The sequence below is a fragment of the Ascaphus truei genome, chromosome 5 (assembly GCF_040206685.1).
Source record: "Ascaphus truei isolate aAscTru1 chromosome 5, aAscTru1.hap1, whole genome shotgun sequence".
Taxonomy (NCBI): domain Eukaryota; kingdom Metazoa; phylum Chordata; class Amphibia; order Anura; family Ascaphidae; genus Ascaphus; species Ascaphus truei.
In genome coordinates this window covers 77,516,184-77,534,273 of record NC_134487.1, presented here as the reverse complement: position 1 = coordinate 77,534,273, position 18,090 = coordinate 77,516,184, and the positions used below count along the sequence as shown (strand labels likewise).

Here is an 18,090-nt window from a genome sequence, read left to right as displayed (position 1 = left end):
GAGTGTGCAAACACCAAATAATAGACCATCTTAATAGATATACTCAGACACATGCATAGTAGACCTACATTCGGCATGCTAATAGTATAAAGACAGTAAGTACACTTAGGCCAAGGTTCACTAAACTTTGATAAAGTGTAAAAATATGCATTCAAGGGTAATTCATTTTTTACTATTCAAATTAAATGTAAAGGCAACGTGGAAATGAGCATGAAAAGAAGCTAATGACGCCAAATTACCTATTCACACGCTACTCATGAAATGGATACCTGGAGATATTCTGCTACTACCAAAAAGCACTGTACTGTATATCATCACTTATTTACTATCTCCCTCAGGCTGGTGGTAATCCTATCTTGCCTATGTATATAGTATATACAGTATACTATATACAGTATATACTACTATATACAGTACATAGGTAAGATAAGAATAGATAATGAAAATAGATAGTATTAACATTGCAGAAGATATTAAGCCCTCAGAAGCCCAAGTAGCCAGCTATTCATGGATACCTTGCCCGCCATGTCAAGGTAACGCCAGACCTGGCCAGTCCTAACTTCTAATTTAAAAATGGGCCAGTGTATCAAACTTTATATTTAACTAAACTCACAATTCAAATGAAATATTGCAAATAGTTAAAGATGTGCAGGCTTTTATGCAGCATAAAGTAAGTAATAAGAAAGGGTTAATAATGTTAAAATGTTGGGGTTCAGAGAATTTTGTGCCATAGGATTTTCAAAGAAATTCTATTACATACCCCTCAAACGAGATTTTAATGTAATTCTTACTCCGTTTTTAACTTAACTGTTAAACGACTGCATTATTTCATATATTTATGTTTAATTATTGTGCTGATTTTATGAAGACATAAATGTTAATGAATAAAGTGATATTTGTGAGTTAAAAACGAATATTCTTTTTTTTTCTTTCTTACCAGGTGCAACATTTACAGAGTTTGGTGAATATAGGCCTTATTACCCCAAAAAGTGAAAAATCATACATTTGTAAAAAAATATCTGTTCACAATCTCATGCATTCCCTTGGTTTCCAGATGTTGTACTATACTATATCAGTGTACATTTTTGTGGAAACACGGAATGCACGTTTAGTGAAGTCTCAGACTGGAAATGTGAACAAAACAGTATTTATTAAAGAGATTGTGTTTTCTTTGTTTAATCTCGTAATGTTGTATGCACCAATTTTGCAGCTTATTTAACTTTGATAAATGATCCCCATAGCAACTGATAAATGTCCGATGGTTACATGATTACATATTCAGTGATACAGCACTGCCTGCAGATAACGGTTTTATGTTAACATGCACATAAGTGATAGCACGCCAATCTGATAAGATCTCCACCCATTTAGTTATAAATAATACAGACTTTGCAAATTGTACAAATCATTTAGATGAATTGTGAAATTCTCATGAAAAAAAGAAACAATGACATTCCTCAAGTATCTAATCAATGTATAGTTGTTTTTTTAAATGCTATGTTTACATTATGCTTTATTTGTTCAAATGTTTCACATCATGATATATTTTCTCATGTAGTATTGATAACTGTTGTGAGTTTTATAGTATAGAAGGGGGTGTGGGGGGTGGGATCGCAGGTCAGCCCCGGGAGGTTCCCTAATTCAGGTAACACAATAAATGTAATAATTAGACTTAAGCAATAGATGACTTAGCAAGAGAATAAGCAGCAAAACATCAGGTGGTTTGAAATACTACTGTATACTGTATAAGGCATAGGAAAAAAAACATTTGGGACGCCTTAGGCAGCTGTTTTCAACCTTTTGCATCTTACGTCCCATCAACCATTTTGGCAAAAAACCCTGGTCCCACCATGATAAAAACATAACCCCACTTTTTCTAAGGAGTGTATCTTTACATTTAAAAATGTTAAGGACATTACCTCCATAAAACCCCCATTACACTTTTCCCTCTCTCTCACTTCCCCCTTCTATCTGTTTCCCGCATACAGTTTCCCCTCACTCCTCCACCTCTAACTCACTCCAACATACACCCCTCCAACAATCTTACCTTGGGGTGAGGTCTTCTCAGTGCACCAGTCTGAGGTCTCTGCAGCTCCCTTCTCCATTTGGACGGAAGTTGGACCCAACTTCCGGCGCGGACAGAAGGGAGAGAATTGCTTTGACCGCAGGGCTGCTGCTGCATGGGGAGCTGACAGTTGCCCTATCCCCGGCCACACAGATAGCCTATCACCAGCAGCACTAGTCCACTGGGGAAACCCGATAGTCCAATCCACCCCTACATCCCACCTGAACAACCGTTGCATCCTACTGGTTGAGAAACAGTGGCCAAAGGGACAGCCATCAGGATTAACACAAAATGCACGAGTTATCAACCCACAAAAAAGTGATGGACAGGCACAGCAACCAATAGAAATAAAGTGGCTGTAATGGTAATTCAAACGAACTACACAAAAAAAAGTCCTTAGGTGAAGTCTAAGGGCTGTAATATACAGCATGCGGCCGCGCGTTCCTATGCGAACGCGCGTGCACGTGCCGCATGCTTTCCGTGTATATAGAGCAGGGAGCTGCAGGTAAGTGTATATGCGTGTATGTGCATGCATATGCATGTATATGCGTGTATGTGTGTGCCTATGTTGTGTAAGTGTAAGGGGAGTGTAAGTAAGATTTTTTTAAATTAAAAAAAAGTTTAATAATTTTTTTTTTGTGTGCATTTATTTACCCCCCCCCACACACACACATCCATACAAACACGCATACACACATACACACATACAGTTGAGCGCAGGCAGCGGCGCGAAAAGATGAATTTATTCATCTTCGCTGCTGTCGGCTCCCCTCTCCCTGCCATGCGCACGCTCGGCACTTCTATAGAAAGGCTGACTAATGTCAGCCAACTAAAAATCCGCGCGCGCGCATGGCGTAGCACGCGGCCGGCACTATAGAACGTGCCTAAGGCGTTGCTGCATTTTTGTAGCTGTGTTCAAAACAATGGCCGCGGCTCCGGCTGTAATCAGAAGGGTTCTGCATGCAGAATTACTGTGAAAAATGGAACACGTCAATCATGCCAAAAACACTAAAGTGACAGATGTGTAGCAAAAGGAATCACATAAGTCAGTAAGGAAGTAACATAGCTACAGTGCATTTATAAATCACTAACAGCTATTTGTTTCGTTTCTTCGTTACATCATGTGATTATTTTTTATTTTGCTCATTTTATTGTTAATGTGTTACACTTTTTTCTCCACTTGACAGTAGGACGCTATTATACACGCAGCCCCCTTCTGATTACAGCTGCAGCCATTGTTTTGAGCACAGCTGGAATAATGCAGCCACGTCACCGCTTCTACATCTACAGATTTTCTTTCCGCACCAGTCACTTGGATTACTGCTACTGACTCTTTGTTTTAATTGGTTGCTGGGCCTGTCAATCACTTTCTGGGTAGGCTGATATCCTATTTATTGTATCTTATCCTGGATGACTGTCCTTAAGGGTCAGGATGGGAAACTCCAGTCCTCAAGACCTCCCAACAGGCCAGGTTCTAAGGATATCCCAGCTTCAGCACAGGTGGCTCAATCAGTGGTTCAGTGGAAGACTGAGCCACATATCGAGCCACCTGATCTGAAGCTGGGATATCCTTAAAACCTGACCTGTTGGGGGGGTGTCTTGAGGGCTGGAGTTGAGCACCCCTGCCTTATGGGACCCAAATGTTGAGTTCTTCTTCCAAGCTTAGTATATGTTTTAAAACTATTTAATTTGTTGCTGTTTAGTCTCTTGCATTTAAACTTCTATTACCGATCACTGGGGGTAATTTATATACAGAAATTGCCTTTCTTTTTTTCCCGTTACGCTGATTTATATTGGTATTTCTTGTTGCCGTATATGACTTATGCATTGTTAGATGTGTTCAGTAATCTCCTGTGACCCCTTTGTGTTGCAAATTGCTGCAATTACTTAGCATACTAGAGCAGTTCCTCTTACATTGTTTAGTGAATACATTGTAATAAAGATTTACAGCTGGAATATATGCATTCATCACTGTAGCTCACAAAGACACATTAGGCTGTACAAATAAATGCAAATTTACTGGATGAATATCTGCAGACTTGTCAATGAAAATCACGCAACGTGCACTTTGAAATAATGCAACAATTCCTGAGCCATGCACAGTACACTGCTGGAATACTTACAAGAACAATACGTACATCGCACCAAATCTAACTGCATTCTACAACATATTAGCAAGCAAACGGTCCCGCAAAAAACGATCAGCATTTAATCACCAGTCCCACTTACTTGGTCATAATATATATATTTTTTTATACTTTGCCTTCCATATCAATTTTCCGTCCTAGCCACATTCTCCAGCAATTTTCTCTAATAATAATATACAACAATAGCTGATATTAAAAATGGATTCGAGTGTAAATTTTCTTAGAATACCTTTATGAGCTCTGACAGTGTAGTACAATTAAGGATGTATTGCTCAACAAAAGTCGCTGTTAGACACAAAAGTAAACTAATGGCAGTAATAAGTAAAAACATTTTTTATTAGACAAAGAGGTATTCCAACTATTTTTTTTAAATAATTATTGACAGTAGGGGCTCTAGAAATTACAAGATTTAAATCATGCCCCCTACTGTATGTTTCAGAGATGCAAATATGAAAGTAAGGAAGGGAGAAACGCACTTAACAACCTAGTGGCAGAAAAGTGAATTTAGACAACTTCCACATCTAATTGTATCTTTCATTTCTGTGATAACTGTCCCCAAAATATTTTAAATGCAAATACTTGCCCGAGTAGTTTGATAGAGGGCATTAATCTCCCAATTGATCCTGTCATATTGACATGTTACCATTAGTTCAGTTTAGTCCAACATAGTACTGCATCTTTAACAAGGAGCTGCAATGCTAAAGACGTATAGGTATTGTATTTGCTAATGTGATGCTTGGAGTCAGTGTCTGAGGTGCAAAAGATGGCACAAATCAAACAAACATTAAGTGTCATATATAGCAAGTGGTGCTTTTCCATAAGATACCGTATGGTCTATTTGCTTTAATGGGCTGCAAGTTGTCTGCTGACACCAAAAGGTATCGTTTGCAATAGCACCACTTAGTTAATATGGGCTTTAATGGAGAAGTGAAATTAGTAGTTGGTGCTTTCACTTGAGTGTGACTTGAACAGACCTTGCTAAGTAGGACTGGTCACTAAGCACAGACTTGCTGGTATGAGGCGTATGAGATACTGTATAATCGCCTCACCTGGACCTGTCTGAAAAATATCTTCTGAACTCACAAAATCAGTAAGGCCCTCAGCACCAACTCGAACTCTATATGATGTTCCAGGAGTTAAACCCTTTAACACAAAGAAGCTCCGAGAATCATTTAAAAATTCTTTTTTCCAATCTTCTTTGCCTAAAAGAATTTCAGGAAAACAACACATTGGAATAGTTCATGTTATGAACTGTTTCTCTGTAAGATATGGACTGATTTTATTATTTGGTAAAGAATACATTCTAATTTACAGTACAATAATGCAGAAATATCATCTAACACGGGGTGGGCAACTCCAGTCCCCAAGGGCTACCCAACAGGTCAGGCTTTCAGGATATCTCTGCTTCTGCACAGGTGGCTCAATCAGTGGCTCTGTCATAGACTGAAGCAGGGATATCCTGAAAACCTGACCTGCTTTTGGCCCTTGAGGACTTGAATTGCTCACCCCTGATCTAACATACAATATCTACTCACTATTACAATGTGAGAACAAATCTTATAATAGCAACACTCTCCTAACAAATGTAATGTGGTCTATTCAATGGAATATCATAACTGTTTAGATTTTACATAGAAATAATACACAATGTATTGGCTGTTTAAATTAACAGCTTAATTAATATCAGCAAGAAGCGTCAAAGTATGTAAAAAAAATCGACTTTAAATCAATTTTTTTATGGTTTTTTTTAAATTTATTTAAAGGTGCAACCTTTTCACCCCCCAAAATAGGGAAATAAGATAAAGAAAAGGAGATTTTTGTTGTTGTTAATACGACCTGTATCCTAATAAATATGAGGCAATATCGATGCAATACAGTACTAACTATTGTCCATTTCCATGTAAGGGGAATGTTTTATAGGAACTATGTTTCATTCCAGTTATGACACAAGGACTTTTGTTTTGTATTTACGTTGTAAACCACTTAATACATGAACCCGTATTATGCTAATGGTGATGCCATGACCTCATGGACATTTGCATGTGGCACGATGAGCCCGTTTTAACGTTTATTCTGAGAGGCATTTTTACTGCGTCTTGAGAAATGTTCCAACAGCACAGAAAATGTCAAAATTTAAATTTATTTCCTGACAAGTGTGCTTGTGTATGCGGCCCGCCCATCACACTGTTGTAGCGTACCTTCACTTGAACAATTGTGCAGTTGGCGTGCCCGCTTCTCCATGCTGCCACTAAGGCTCATCTCAAACACAATATGCTCTTGTCTACTCCTTCCTGAGAATGGAGCCTAAAGCTTCCCTGAGAAGGAGGAATCAGCATCACAGAATAGTATATAGAGGCCAGAATGACACATAGGGGGTTATGCACTAAGCAGTGATAAGTGCTTTTAAGTGAGATAAAAAGCCATTATAGCGTGATACTGCCTGCTGTGAGATTCACAAATTTCACTTAAAAGCACTTATCACTGCTTTGTAAATCACACAACAGGCAGTATCACGCTATAAAGGCATGTATCTCACTTAAAAGCATGTCGCTGCTTTGTGCATAGCACTCAGAAAACCCACTTATCACTGCTTAGTGCATAACCCCCATTGTCTTAGCACCCTTTAGCAAATAAGGTCCATAGCATTTTAAGGATGCACTAAGCAAATAACGTGACGTTACCAAAAACAGGAACAGACAGTATTTTCTCTGAGGTAACGCCTTATTCACGAAGATCATTTTAAGAAAAAACAATGACCGGACGTACGTTAGCCCATAAGTATAAGTATTAGTAGCCTAATAATGTTCTCTGCAAATAAAGTTCCGCAATGTAAGGCTTGGCATTATAATTTTCCCTAATGGCCATATTCCCTAACTTTACTTCTAATGCTATGCCTTTCAGGGAGTAAAACAGGGTTAACAGTACGGAATTTACTTTAAATAATGGAGCTTTGTGAATCTGGGCCGTGGTAATACTGTCAGTAACTGAAAAAAGAATTTAGATGTCCACATAGCCACTTTTGCCACTTTCTCCACTATTTCCTGTTTTATGTTAATGCCTTCCTCTTACATATGAGTTGTTTAGTATCCTGCTAGGACTTCACTAGCAGACCATTTATATGTGGACGAATATTTAATTGTGTTTATCTTTGTAATGAAATATTATGTGCAGTATCATTTTCCACTGAATAGACCATTGTGTTATTGTCAATCCTATTTTGAACTCTATAGAATGTAAATATTTAAATCTTCACTTATAATGCTACATTCCAGCAAGAAATAAAAAGAACAATTAAAACATCAGTGGGTAAAACATTTCATAAGCAGCTACTGCTAATGTTATATCTAAAGTTACTGCATTTTAGGTATCTACAAATTATCATTTGGTTAATCGGTAATATGTATCAATTGAAAATATATGCACTACTCAAATAAGAGCATACATTGAGCCAAAAATGCAGTGTACAATATTGCTATGCAAAAATATCTATGTATTTATCTATTTTTAATTATTTAAGGAAACAGCTTCTTACTCAATTCTACATATTCAATATATAACTTCACATCTGGACCCTCATAATCCCAAATGACAGTAGCAAAGCTTGCGGCCGCAGTTATATTCTTGATCCTTGGAAAAACTGGTCGAACTGGACATCAGGTAAAAGAAACAAAAACAATATACCGTGACTTCACACATACAGTACTATCAGAAATATTCATGTCTGTCATAGCTTTCAAGTCCATGTTTAAAATCAGGGTACATCTCATTTACTGTATATTCTTGTAAAGGCAATTCAAGCACTTTTTTATTGCCATTTTTTACATTTATTTTACATTTTAACAGGTTGGAAGCAGGTGGTCTCCAGAGTTGAGACCCATTTATTTTGCAGCTCTGGGGACCCGCTGCTTATGGAGATACTTACCCCACAGGTAGATGCCGGTAGACGCTCTGGCTGGGCAGCAGGGTTCACATTATGTCTGCTTTTCAAAGCTCCCACGTCCCATAGGCCAATAGGAAGCCGTGATGTCTTCCGGCGCGGCTTCCTATTGGCCCACGTGACGCAGAGTTTTAAAAAGCAGAGAGATACTGACACCCCCTTTGGAGATAAGTATCTCCGGAAGCTGGAGGTCCCCAGAGCTGAAATTAACAGTGCTCAAAAAATAAATTCAATTAAAAACAAACAAAAAGAGCTTGGATTGCCTCTTTAATGTCAAGTTGTGTAAGATTGATCAATATTTCATATTGTTTTACAGGAAAACATATCTATTCGAAATAATAGCCCTTAAACACACTGTAATTTCCATTGTGTATACAAGTGGAACATTATACAGAGCATGCAATTTTCCCCTAAACTATTAGATGATCAGTACTTGAGAAAAAAATACTAATCACAACTGGTGCAAATAGTAAGAAAGAGAATGACAATACCCTTGTAGAACGTTGGAGGGATAGTATGCATGACAGGGGAAGTGGCAAAAAGGGTTTCTTTATATCCATGGTCACCAAGGCAAGTAAGGGAAAAAGTAGAGAAAGAAATGTAATTTTAAGAGATGTTAGAAACAAATGAACACATGCTTACCAATTAATAAAAGTATTCATGCAACTCATGCATCTTTGAAAGCTAAAATTAGTTGATTACTACATTGACATTCAGTGGAGTACACGGAAAAGTTGAGTTTAATGCAGAAGGGATTATATTCAATTGTTATTATACTACTTGCCATTTACAGTCACACTCATGCACAGCAATTCTGTAGAAGAGATTTTTTTTTATAACCATGGGCCTCATGCAGAGAGCAGCGCTATTTCAAATCTCGCCATTTTTTGGGGAAATTCGCGCAGAAAACTGCCGAAAATGGCGAGTTACGGAAAACGCGCCATTTTTTTTTCGTTTTCAAAATCTCGCCGCGCGGCTGGCGAGAACCTACATCTCGCCAGTTTTAAAAATATCCTAATGCAGAGAGCCGCGAACGGCATCTAGCGGCTGTTCGCGCCAAGAAAATGGCGCGATTTGCTAGTATTTGCCTCGCCAAGAAAAGTTGGCAATTACATGGAGCTCACCGCCTATAGGAAAGGGAAAAAAATGCGCGATTTTTTTTTAACACATTTCTGCAGCGCGCATCTCTCCAATTCTAACTCGCCACACGCATTAATGCCAAACATTGCAGAATTCGCACATTTCTGCATATGGAGAATAAAACTCTCCAAAAAAGCTACTTTTTATTAAACTCTCCAATTTTTAAATTCGCTGCTCTCTGCATGAGGCCCCATGTTTGATAATCAAAGAGAAGTCATTTTTTACCACAAACACTGGAATATGAATATTTTATGTTTGCATATTCTTGCAAAATGTTCCAAAATCAGTTTGTTTTTCCATTCAAATTCACACTCCTCTTAATTTGACTAGATGCTTTGTACGCGCTTGTGATAGTAAAAGATTATGTCATAGTGCATGTCCTCATAGAGTATAGTAGTTTGGAAGTTTTTGCAATATAGGAATTTGAGTTTGCCAGGAAGGTACCATTTTAAATACATTGTTAAGACCTTCTCTGAAGTACTGTGCCCACAAGCTCCAGAAACGACAACCAGAATGGAGAAAAGCTTGCACCAGACAGTATGGCCCATAATTACTAAGTGGTGGTATTCCATAAGTCACCTTCTAGCAGTGGAAGGCACCTTACAGTACTTTCAAGCATATGGAAAAGCACTTTATAGTAAATATGGGCTTATATGAAAGAAAAAGAAAAAAAAACCTTTTAGGACCTCAATACATAGAGCTCGGAAGGAAGCAGGTTCACAGACGTAAACATACCATTGGGATATAAATAAATTATTCCTATGGCAATAAATACGTTATTAAAAGAAGCATTTCCAAAAGAAACGCAAGTCCAGAACAGATCATGCTTTCAAACTGGAGAGAAATCTAACAGACCTAGGGCCTCATGCAGAGAGCAGCGCTATTTAAAATTGGAGAGGGGAATAAAAAGAAGCTTTAATAGAGAGTTTTTTTCTCCATATGCAGAAAGGTCCGAAAACTGCATTTAGAATCCTTTCTGCATATGGAGAGTTTCAACCAGCGATATGAGCGCTGTTGAAACGTGTTGAAAAAAAAACGCGTTTTTTTTTTTTCTCCCCCACCGGCCGCCGACCTCCAGCTTCGTGCCAAATTTTTTTGGCTGAGGTAAATAGAGAATTTCTCTCCATGTTATTGGCGCGATCAGCCACTAGATGGCGATCGCGCCTTTCTGAATATGGATATTTTTTCAACAGGGGAGATTTAGTTTCTCGCCGGTAGAAAGGCGAGTTTAAAAAAAACAAAAACAAAAATGGCACATTTTCCCTAGCTCGCCATTTTCACCTGTTTTTAGCGCAATTTTCGCGGGAAAATAGCGAGATTTCAAATAGCGCTGCTCTCTGCATGAGGCCCCTAATGTAGATGAGAGCCCTTTGTAAGTGAAGGAACAAGAGCAGATTGCATTCTAGTAATTGCACACTGTATGCATATGTTTCTAAAGACAGGGACAAATGTTTACATATGCAACATTTTCTTAACCTGTGATTTAAATTTGCTGTTTTTTGCACTGTATATTTCAAGGGAAATAAAATGATAGAAACGCTATGCAATGTCTGAAAGCTTTGTTTAGTACCATTTTTATTTAAGTAATGTGTTTCAATATTTCCTACAATGGGTTAGTTTCTAAACAATCCCACACATTGTTACATTTTGTTATATCTTTTACCTATTACCAAACCCACCTTTTTTGGAAGGGGTTTAAACAGAAGAAATACTTTGACATGTTTCAAAATAATTATTGGGAGTAGACAGATTGCTCAGGACTAGAGTATTATAGTAAATCATGAATTGGGAGCTATAATAGTGAGATATAAATTAAATACGAAAACACTAAATGGGGTGGGAGAATTAATAGTGTGACATCAGACGTCACAGAGGGTGGAGCCTAGGGGTAACGGAGGTCTGTGAGCGTCCCAGTGTGCTGTGCATTCAGAGCCACGATTATTTCTGCCAGTTTGTTCCTTGCTACTTTAGCAGAGTTTATGGCAGCTAGTTGCAGGTAGCCTGTGCACCCAATCAGTGCTCTATGGATTTGACAGATATCTATCCAACTATTTAGCTACTATACTAGCCTAGTTCCCTGCTTACCTTACCAGCACTGTCTATTGCAGTTAGTATTGCACTTCAGATACATTTTCTTTTACATTTGATCTGTAGATCCGGAACACTTGAGCTCTTATTAGGATTTTGTCGCTTGGGAACCACTGCAGAGGATCTGCTTACTATTTGTGGGATATACTGTACTGTATATTCATTGTGGGTTTAGCAATACAACATTTGATAGCATTGTGTAGCAGCCATCTCTACTCTGGCTATTATTTCCTACTATATTAGTCAGATGCACTTTATTAAACAGGTAGCATTGCACTTCAGCAGTACATCCTATTATACAGCTGGTCTGCATCATTCTGAGCACTTGAGCTCTTATTAGTATGTTTGTCCCAGGATAGGGAATTATAAGTACAGTACTTTGCTACAGACTCAGGCTACTTAGTATGACATTTCACTTTAGAGACTTATTGGTATTTCAGTTATACTGGGATTATTGTTAGACTACAGGCTTATTTGACATTCACAGCAGAACTGATTTTTGTACTTCTATGTTAAGTGTCCCTAACGTGGTGCCTGTGGGCACCATGGCACCTGCCAAGCCTTTTCTGGGTGCCTGCGACTGACTGGCCACGTGTGTGTGCTACTTAAGTTGCTTTGCTTGCAGTAGCATTTGGCAATGAAAAGGTTAATGAAAACAGCCCAGCGAGAAAGCTCCATTCAATGCTAGGGAAGGTGCAGAATGTGAAATGCTGCTTCATTATTGTTCAGTTCTTTAACAGCCTCCTTACTTTTTTGCCCAAGGCAGAGACACCGTACAGGCATACCCCGCATTAACGTACGCGATGGGTCCATAGCATGTATGTAAAGCGAAAATGTACTTAAAGTGAAGCACTACCTTTTTTCCACTTATTGATGCTTCGGTACAGGTAGGGAGCCGGTATTGCTGTTCAGGACGTGCTGACAGGCGCATGCGCGAGCCAATTGGGCGAGGGGTATCAGCGCGTCACTACTATGGCGGTCTGATGGGCAGAATAAGTGTCCGTACTCGTGAAGCGAGTGTACGACACAGGGGTATGGGGCTACTGAAAATATGTCCTTACTCGCGAGTGTACTTAAAGTGAGTGTCTTTAAACCGGGGTATGCCTGTATAGGACTCCAGCTGCAAATGCAATAACAGGAAGGTGGTCTACATGTACAACTACATATGTTTTGATTTCACGGTTTCTTGTAACATTAAATGTGTTATTTTGTGCATTATTTGGTGTGCATATATGTATTTGCCCTGAAAAATGACTTACTTTAATTGGTTGGTGCCTGCTACTCTCTCCTTAACTTTCAAGTGTGCCCTTGGGCACAAAAAGGATTGGGGATCCCTGTTGTAAGTTACTTTGATAATGGGAGTAGTTTGACTCTGACTACCTTATCAGGTCATTTAGTTTGATCTCATTCCCCCTCCATTTTAAATTGCATTATTTTAATTGGTTTCATTAAATATTATGTTTTATTCACATCTATTCCATCACAACTATCTGATGTGCACACAATGAGATATATCATTGGATCTCTTCCCATTCAGTATTTAATTATTGGTAGTGTGGTGTGCTGGTTTTGTAATATTTTAAATAATTGTGTAATCAAGCTCTGACACCGTGTGCTCATTTGCATGTAATTTACCAGAAACCCTTGCTGCAGTGGAAGCACGGAGATAATGAGAATTTTTTGCTCTACTGCTAAAACTCTAACACAGGCCCTCATTCTCTCCCGTCACGACTACTGTAACCTCCTGCTGTCCGGTCTTTCTGCCTCTCACCTGCCTCCCCTACAATCTATCCTAAACACTGCTGCCAGAATCACTTTCCTCTTTCCTAAATCTGTCTCAGCGCCTCCCCTGCTGAAATCCCTCTCCTGGCTGCCTATCAAATCCTGTATCACACACTCAATTCTCTTCCTCACTGTAAGGCTTTACACTCCTCTGCCCCTCCTTACATCTCAGCCCTAATTTCTTGCTATACACCCTCCCGACTCTAGCGTTCTGCTCAAGGATGTCTTCTCTCTGCCCCATTTGTGTCTAAAGCCCTCTCTCGCCTTCGACTGTGGCCCTTTGCAGACACACTTACCAGAACATCTTCCTACTGTCTCTGTACGTTCTTCTAACTTAGCAATTAGATTGTAAGCTCTTCGGGGCAGGGACACCTTTTCCTAAATGTCACTTATGTCTGAAGCACTTCTTCCCATTATGTGTTATTTGTATGATTGTCACGTGTATAACTGCTGTGACGCTCTATGTACATAATTGGCGCTATATAAAGATATACATACATAAAAGTGAAAAGCCCAGTTGCAGACCTGTCAAACATGTGAATGTGTTCACAAGTGATTTTTTCATTTGCTATAATCAAGCTCAAAATAGCTAGACAAATGAGTTAACTGTTAAATGTACTTAATATGTTTAGTTCTATAAAAACGCTTTTTCATCTTATACAATGACACACAGCAAACAACCTAATATGATCTAAACAGAGCTAAAATAAATAGTAATTATCCTGAAAATAAAACTTTTTGCTGGCAGAGATCATTCCAAAAGTTTAACAAAGCTATAGTATGCATAGCTGCACTCATCTGGCAACAAATGGATTTAAGTGTCTAATTATAAGAACTTAATTTCCAGTTCTCATTGAAGACAGCCTTGGTTGAACAATACACCTTACAAAAAGGTTTCTTCTGCGAGTCAACTGCATCTTCTTTTTCTAAAGAAGAAAATTACTGCCTACAAATCCCCAATCACTTTAATTACCACATCAGCTAATATATTACATAATAAAATTCTACTGTGTTTCAAAACATTACTAATGAAATAATTGCGTTTTTAATAAAATGCTATCATTTATTTTTAAGTCTGAAAATCTTCTTTCACACAGCTAGAAATGAATGTGGTGCTCAACAAACAGAGAAACAGCACTACTCTTGTGTTTCTGATGCCACCTTGTGGAGAAGTTAACAGTGCCAGGATAAAAGACGGTGACAAATGAGAACACTGTTCAAAAGGGGAAACTTGGCTTTTAAACTTTGAATTGCAATACAAAAAAAGCCAGATCAATAAATGGAAATATAGAAAAACATAACTGGAGAAAAGTCAGCATTCAAGTAGGCAGGGGTGCTCAACTCTAGTCCTCAAAACAGATCAGGTTTTCAGGATATCCGAGCTTCAGCAAAGGTGGCTCAATCAGAGGCTCGGTCAAAGACTGAGCCTCTGATTGAGCCACCTGTGCTGAAGCAGGAATATCCTGAAAACCTGACCTGTTGGGGGGAGGGCTTGATGAGTGGAGTTGAGCACCGCTGCAGTAGAGAACATGAAATTGGTGCTGCTTTGTGTACGAGATATCATATGAGAATCAAACTATGACTCTATTGTTTTCATTGCAACACAGCACAATAATTAGCACTAACGTGTTTAATAATAATAATAATAACAATTGTTCCGTGTATAACTGTCACCAAGAACACAGTAAGTATATAGATAGGGATAGATTACATGAAGGATAAAACTGGTAACTCATAAAGAGTTGCTGATAGTGTTGATGGTGGAATTTCTTACTACATATTAAATATCTGCATTAATTTAAATTTAAATAATAGCTCCTTCATTTAGACCGTAACAAGCATCAGTGCCACTTCTCAATTTTAATTGCAAGGTCATGCAATGTAAATAAATATAGATACTGTTTGTAAATATTGCTATACTGCTCAAAGAGATTGATATACAGCTCATAACATTTGTTCATTGTGAGCTGGCCACTTAGCAAATTACTATACTTAACATGTAGTTAATTTACTGGAGAACTTTACCTTTTTGACAAAATGTTTTAACAAAATTTTCAACAGGTTATCACGGTGTGGTCATTAGTATTCTAAATGACAAATATGGCAACAATGAAATTCCTAAACTTAATTAAGTTTAAAAAAATGTATATTGCAACTGGATTGTTAATAAGGTTTCTTTATTCTGCAAATCACAACCACCCTATGCTGTTCCGGGCAGAGTACGCTCATGCCGAGTCCTCTGGGACGGTGTGAGAATTTGCCTCCCAGTGGGCATTACATGGAGTTTTCTGCTCGGTGTCCCCTAACTTGGATTTATTTAAACTCGCCTCCCTAATTTAGTGCACTTTATTTTTTTTACAGCGCACTTTGACAAGGTTTAATTTATATTTTAGTTTCACCGTTTTTTCTTTTTTACTCGTTGGATCACATACGAGTACGTTTGTTCCTCTGATTGTTAAAACCGGTCGAAAATAGGCTGTTGCATAAAGCATTAACCTGTCATTTACGACAGTGTATGAATTGCAGAAATGTGTTCATGTAAAAATAAAATCTAGCGTTCATTTTACAGACATTTCTAATACAGACATGCAAGTAAAACAACATAAGAGCTTTAGTGTGTAATACGTGCGGCAATCACCCATTATAGGTACACAAATCAGATTTTTTTTTTTTAAATCTTGTTTCCATGCAGTCAATTTACTGTAACTCAGTTTAGCCACACAACAAACGCTTGTGTAGTTCAATACAAAAGGAGTCCTGGAGAGTGAAAAGACTTGGCTGCTCCTCTACAATGCTGTGCTCTATTTTTGCACATTATGTTGGTGCCAAAAAAACATTATTATTCCAAAGGCTTCTCTGCAAAGTGGGACCAGCTGCGATAGGGTCAATCATACCTTCCAAGTTCTAACAACATATGTAAGAACCTTTTGCTTTGTGCTTTAAATCAGGGGTGCTCACCTCCAGTCTTCAAGCCCCACTCTCCCCCAACAGGTCATGTCGCGGTCAACCCTATTCACAACCCCCCCCCCAGCCCCCCTCCCTAAGAGGTCAGGTTTTCAGGATATCTCAGCTTCAGCACAGGTGGCTCAGTCAAAGACTGAGCCTCTGATTGAGCCACCTGTGCTGAAGCTGGGATATCCTGAAAACCTGACCTGTTGGGGGAGGGGCTTGAGGATTGGAGTTAAGCACCCCTGCTTTAAACGTCTAATGATAATAGTAGGACGCAAAAGCACCCTACCTAGCTGAGCTAATCACAGTAGACAAGTTAGCTCCTCTGGTGGTAAGGTAAAGAGGAAGAAAACAAGAGACTAAGAAATTAGGAAAATGGGAATGATGAAGGTGCCGCTAATACAGATGTGGCCAACGTTATTGCAACATATGCAGTGGGCCAAACACATCACACCAGCGGGTGCAATGACGCTGGCTACATCTGTATCATGTGGTAGTGGTAACTGTAGTTGGTCAAAGATCCCTAAGGGAGAAAAACACGACATTGTTTCTATAAAACATGCTCATGGTTGAGTGAAAAGAAAATTTGATACAATTTGAAAGGAACAATACAGCCTAAAAAGCAATAACGTTCCATTTCTTTCTATTGAGCCTTCACTGTGTTTGAATAATCCTATAAAACATTTTATACTTGACCCCATATATTCATACTTGAATATTCAAGAACTATACAATTGACAAAACAAACAGTATTTTGATGGATAAGAAGCATAAACCTGCAATTAACGTGAACTTGACTGCAGAATGTAAAAAGGTTCATCCTAAATGTGGTATTTTGTGCCTCTAACTAAACTTTGACTACTACTAACTGACCACTTCTAATCATAATTTTAATGAGTGTAAGAATTGTACTTTTTTCTGCAGGGATTATAGATACTGTACCAGAGTTTATTTACATGTATGGGGGAACCATGAAATGGTGAAAGAGAGAACATTAATCATGTTAAACGCTGCTGAGTTACATAGATTGTTATGTAGCAAACCACTGAGAAGCCAAGTTGAGTGTATTAACTACATTTAATTAATTTACCAAATAACTTTTAAATAGATCACAGAAATTAGCAACAATCATATTTATTAAGATGCAAAACACTGTTACTGTATGTGAAAACTAGTTATATTTATCTAGGCATTTACACCAATGAGACATGCAATGTATGCTACACATTACATTAGAAATGCATGAATTTCCATTTATGCTGCGAACATTTCTCCCTTATCTTTACATTGTATAGATCTTAATTTTGTTCTATGTGCTTGTATTAATAAACCATCACATACCAATGATTTTGCCATCACTTTCATGATTATATCATGTACTGTACACGTCATTTATTTATCTATATTGCCTTTACACGTTTCCAGAGCAATTTATGAATTTTTAATAGATCCTTCATTACTACTCATAATATTAATAGAATAACAGATAGTATTTAACTTAATAATTTGTCATGTCGGATGTAGCATTGCGGCTTTTCATCTCTTGCTGTATACATGACAGGTCACTACCCACTAGCACCCCCATTGAAATATATGTATATATTTATATATATATATATATATATATATATATATATATATATAAATATATATATATATATATATATAGTATGTTATATATATATTTATATATATATAAAAAGCAAGGACAGTTGGCACACTGTAAACTGTTGATCCACTGATGCTTATCCCATATGCACACATGTATAAGAAATTTTACCAGATGTAGATCCGGAAAACAGAGACAGCACACCCCTGAGGAAGGTCACGGTCAGATGACCGAAACATTGGATGCAGTGCCATGTATTTCTCATGAATACAGTGTTTTTGTACTTCCCTAGCTGTGTGCTGTCTCTGTTTTCCGGATCTACATCTGGTAAAATTCCTTATATAAATATATATTATATATATATATATATATA

General features: G+C 38.0%; 1 protein-coding gene across 33 annotated transcripts in view; it reads right to left on the bottom strand.

Moving 5' to 3' along the window:
- Window positions 1-18,090, bottom strand: part of NRCAM (neuronal cell adhesion molecule) — a 258,232-nt gene that overhangs the window by 11,707 nt on the left and 228,435 nt on the right. For 16 of the 33 annotated variants that reach the window (XM_075600041.1, XM_075600049.1, XM_075600045.1 and 13 more), the window contains 3 exons: window positions 8,641-8,697; window positions 7,745-7,858; window positions 5,262-5,414 (listed from right to left, as the gene is read on the bottom strand). The exons of 11 other annotated variants lie outside the window; for them this stretch is intronic. In XM_075600041.1, the coding sequence (XP_075456156.1) occupies window positions 5,262-5,414; window positions 7,745-7,858; window positions 8,641-8,697 (324 nt within the window). The remainder of the gene's footprint in view (window positions 1-5,261; window positions 5,415-7,744; window positions 7,859-8,640; window positions 8,698-18,090) is intronic. 6 more of the 33 variants (XM_075600055.1, XM_075600057.1, XM_075600058.1 and 3 more) reach the window with 1 other exon arrangement.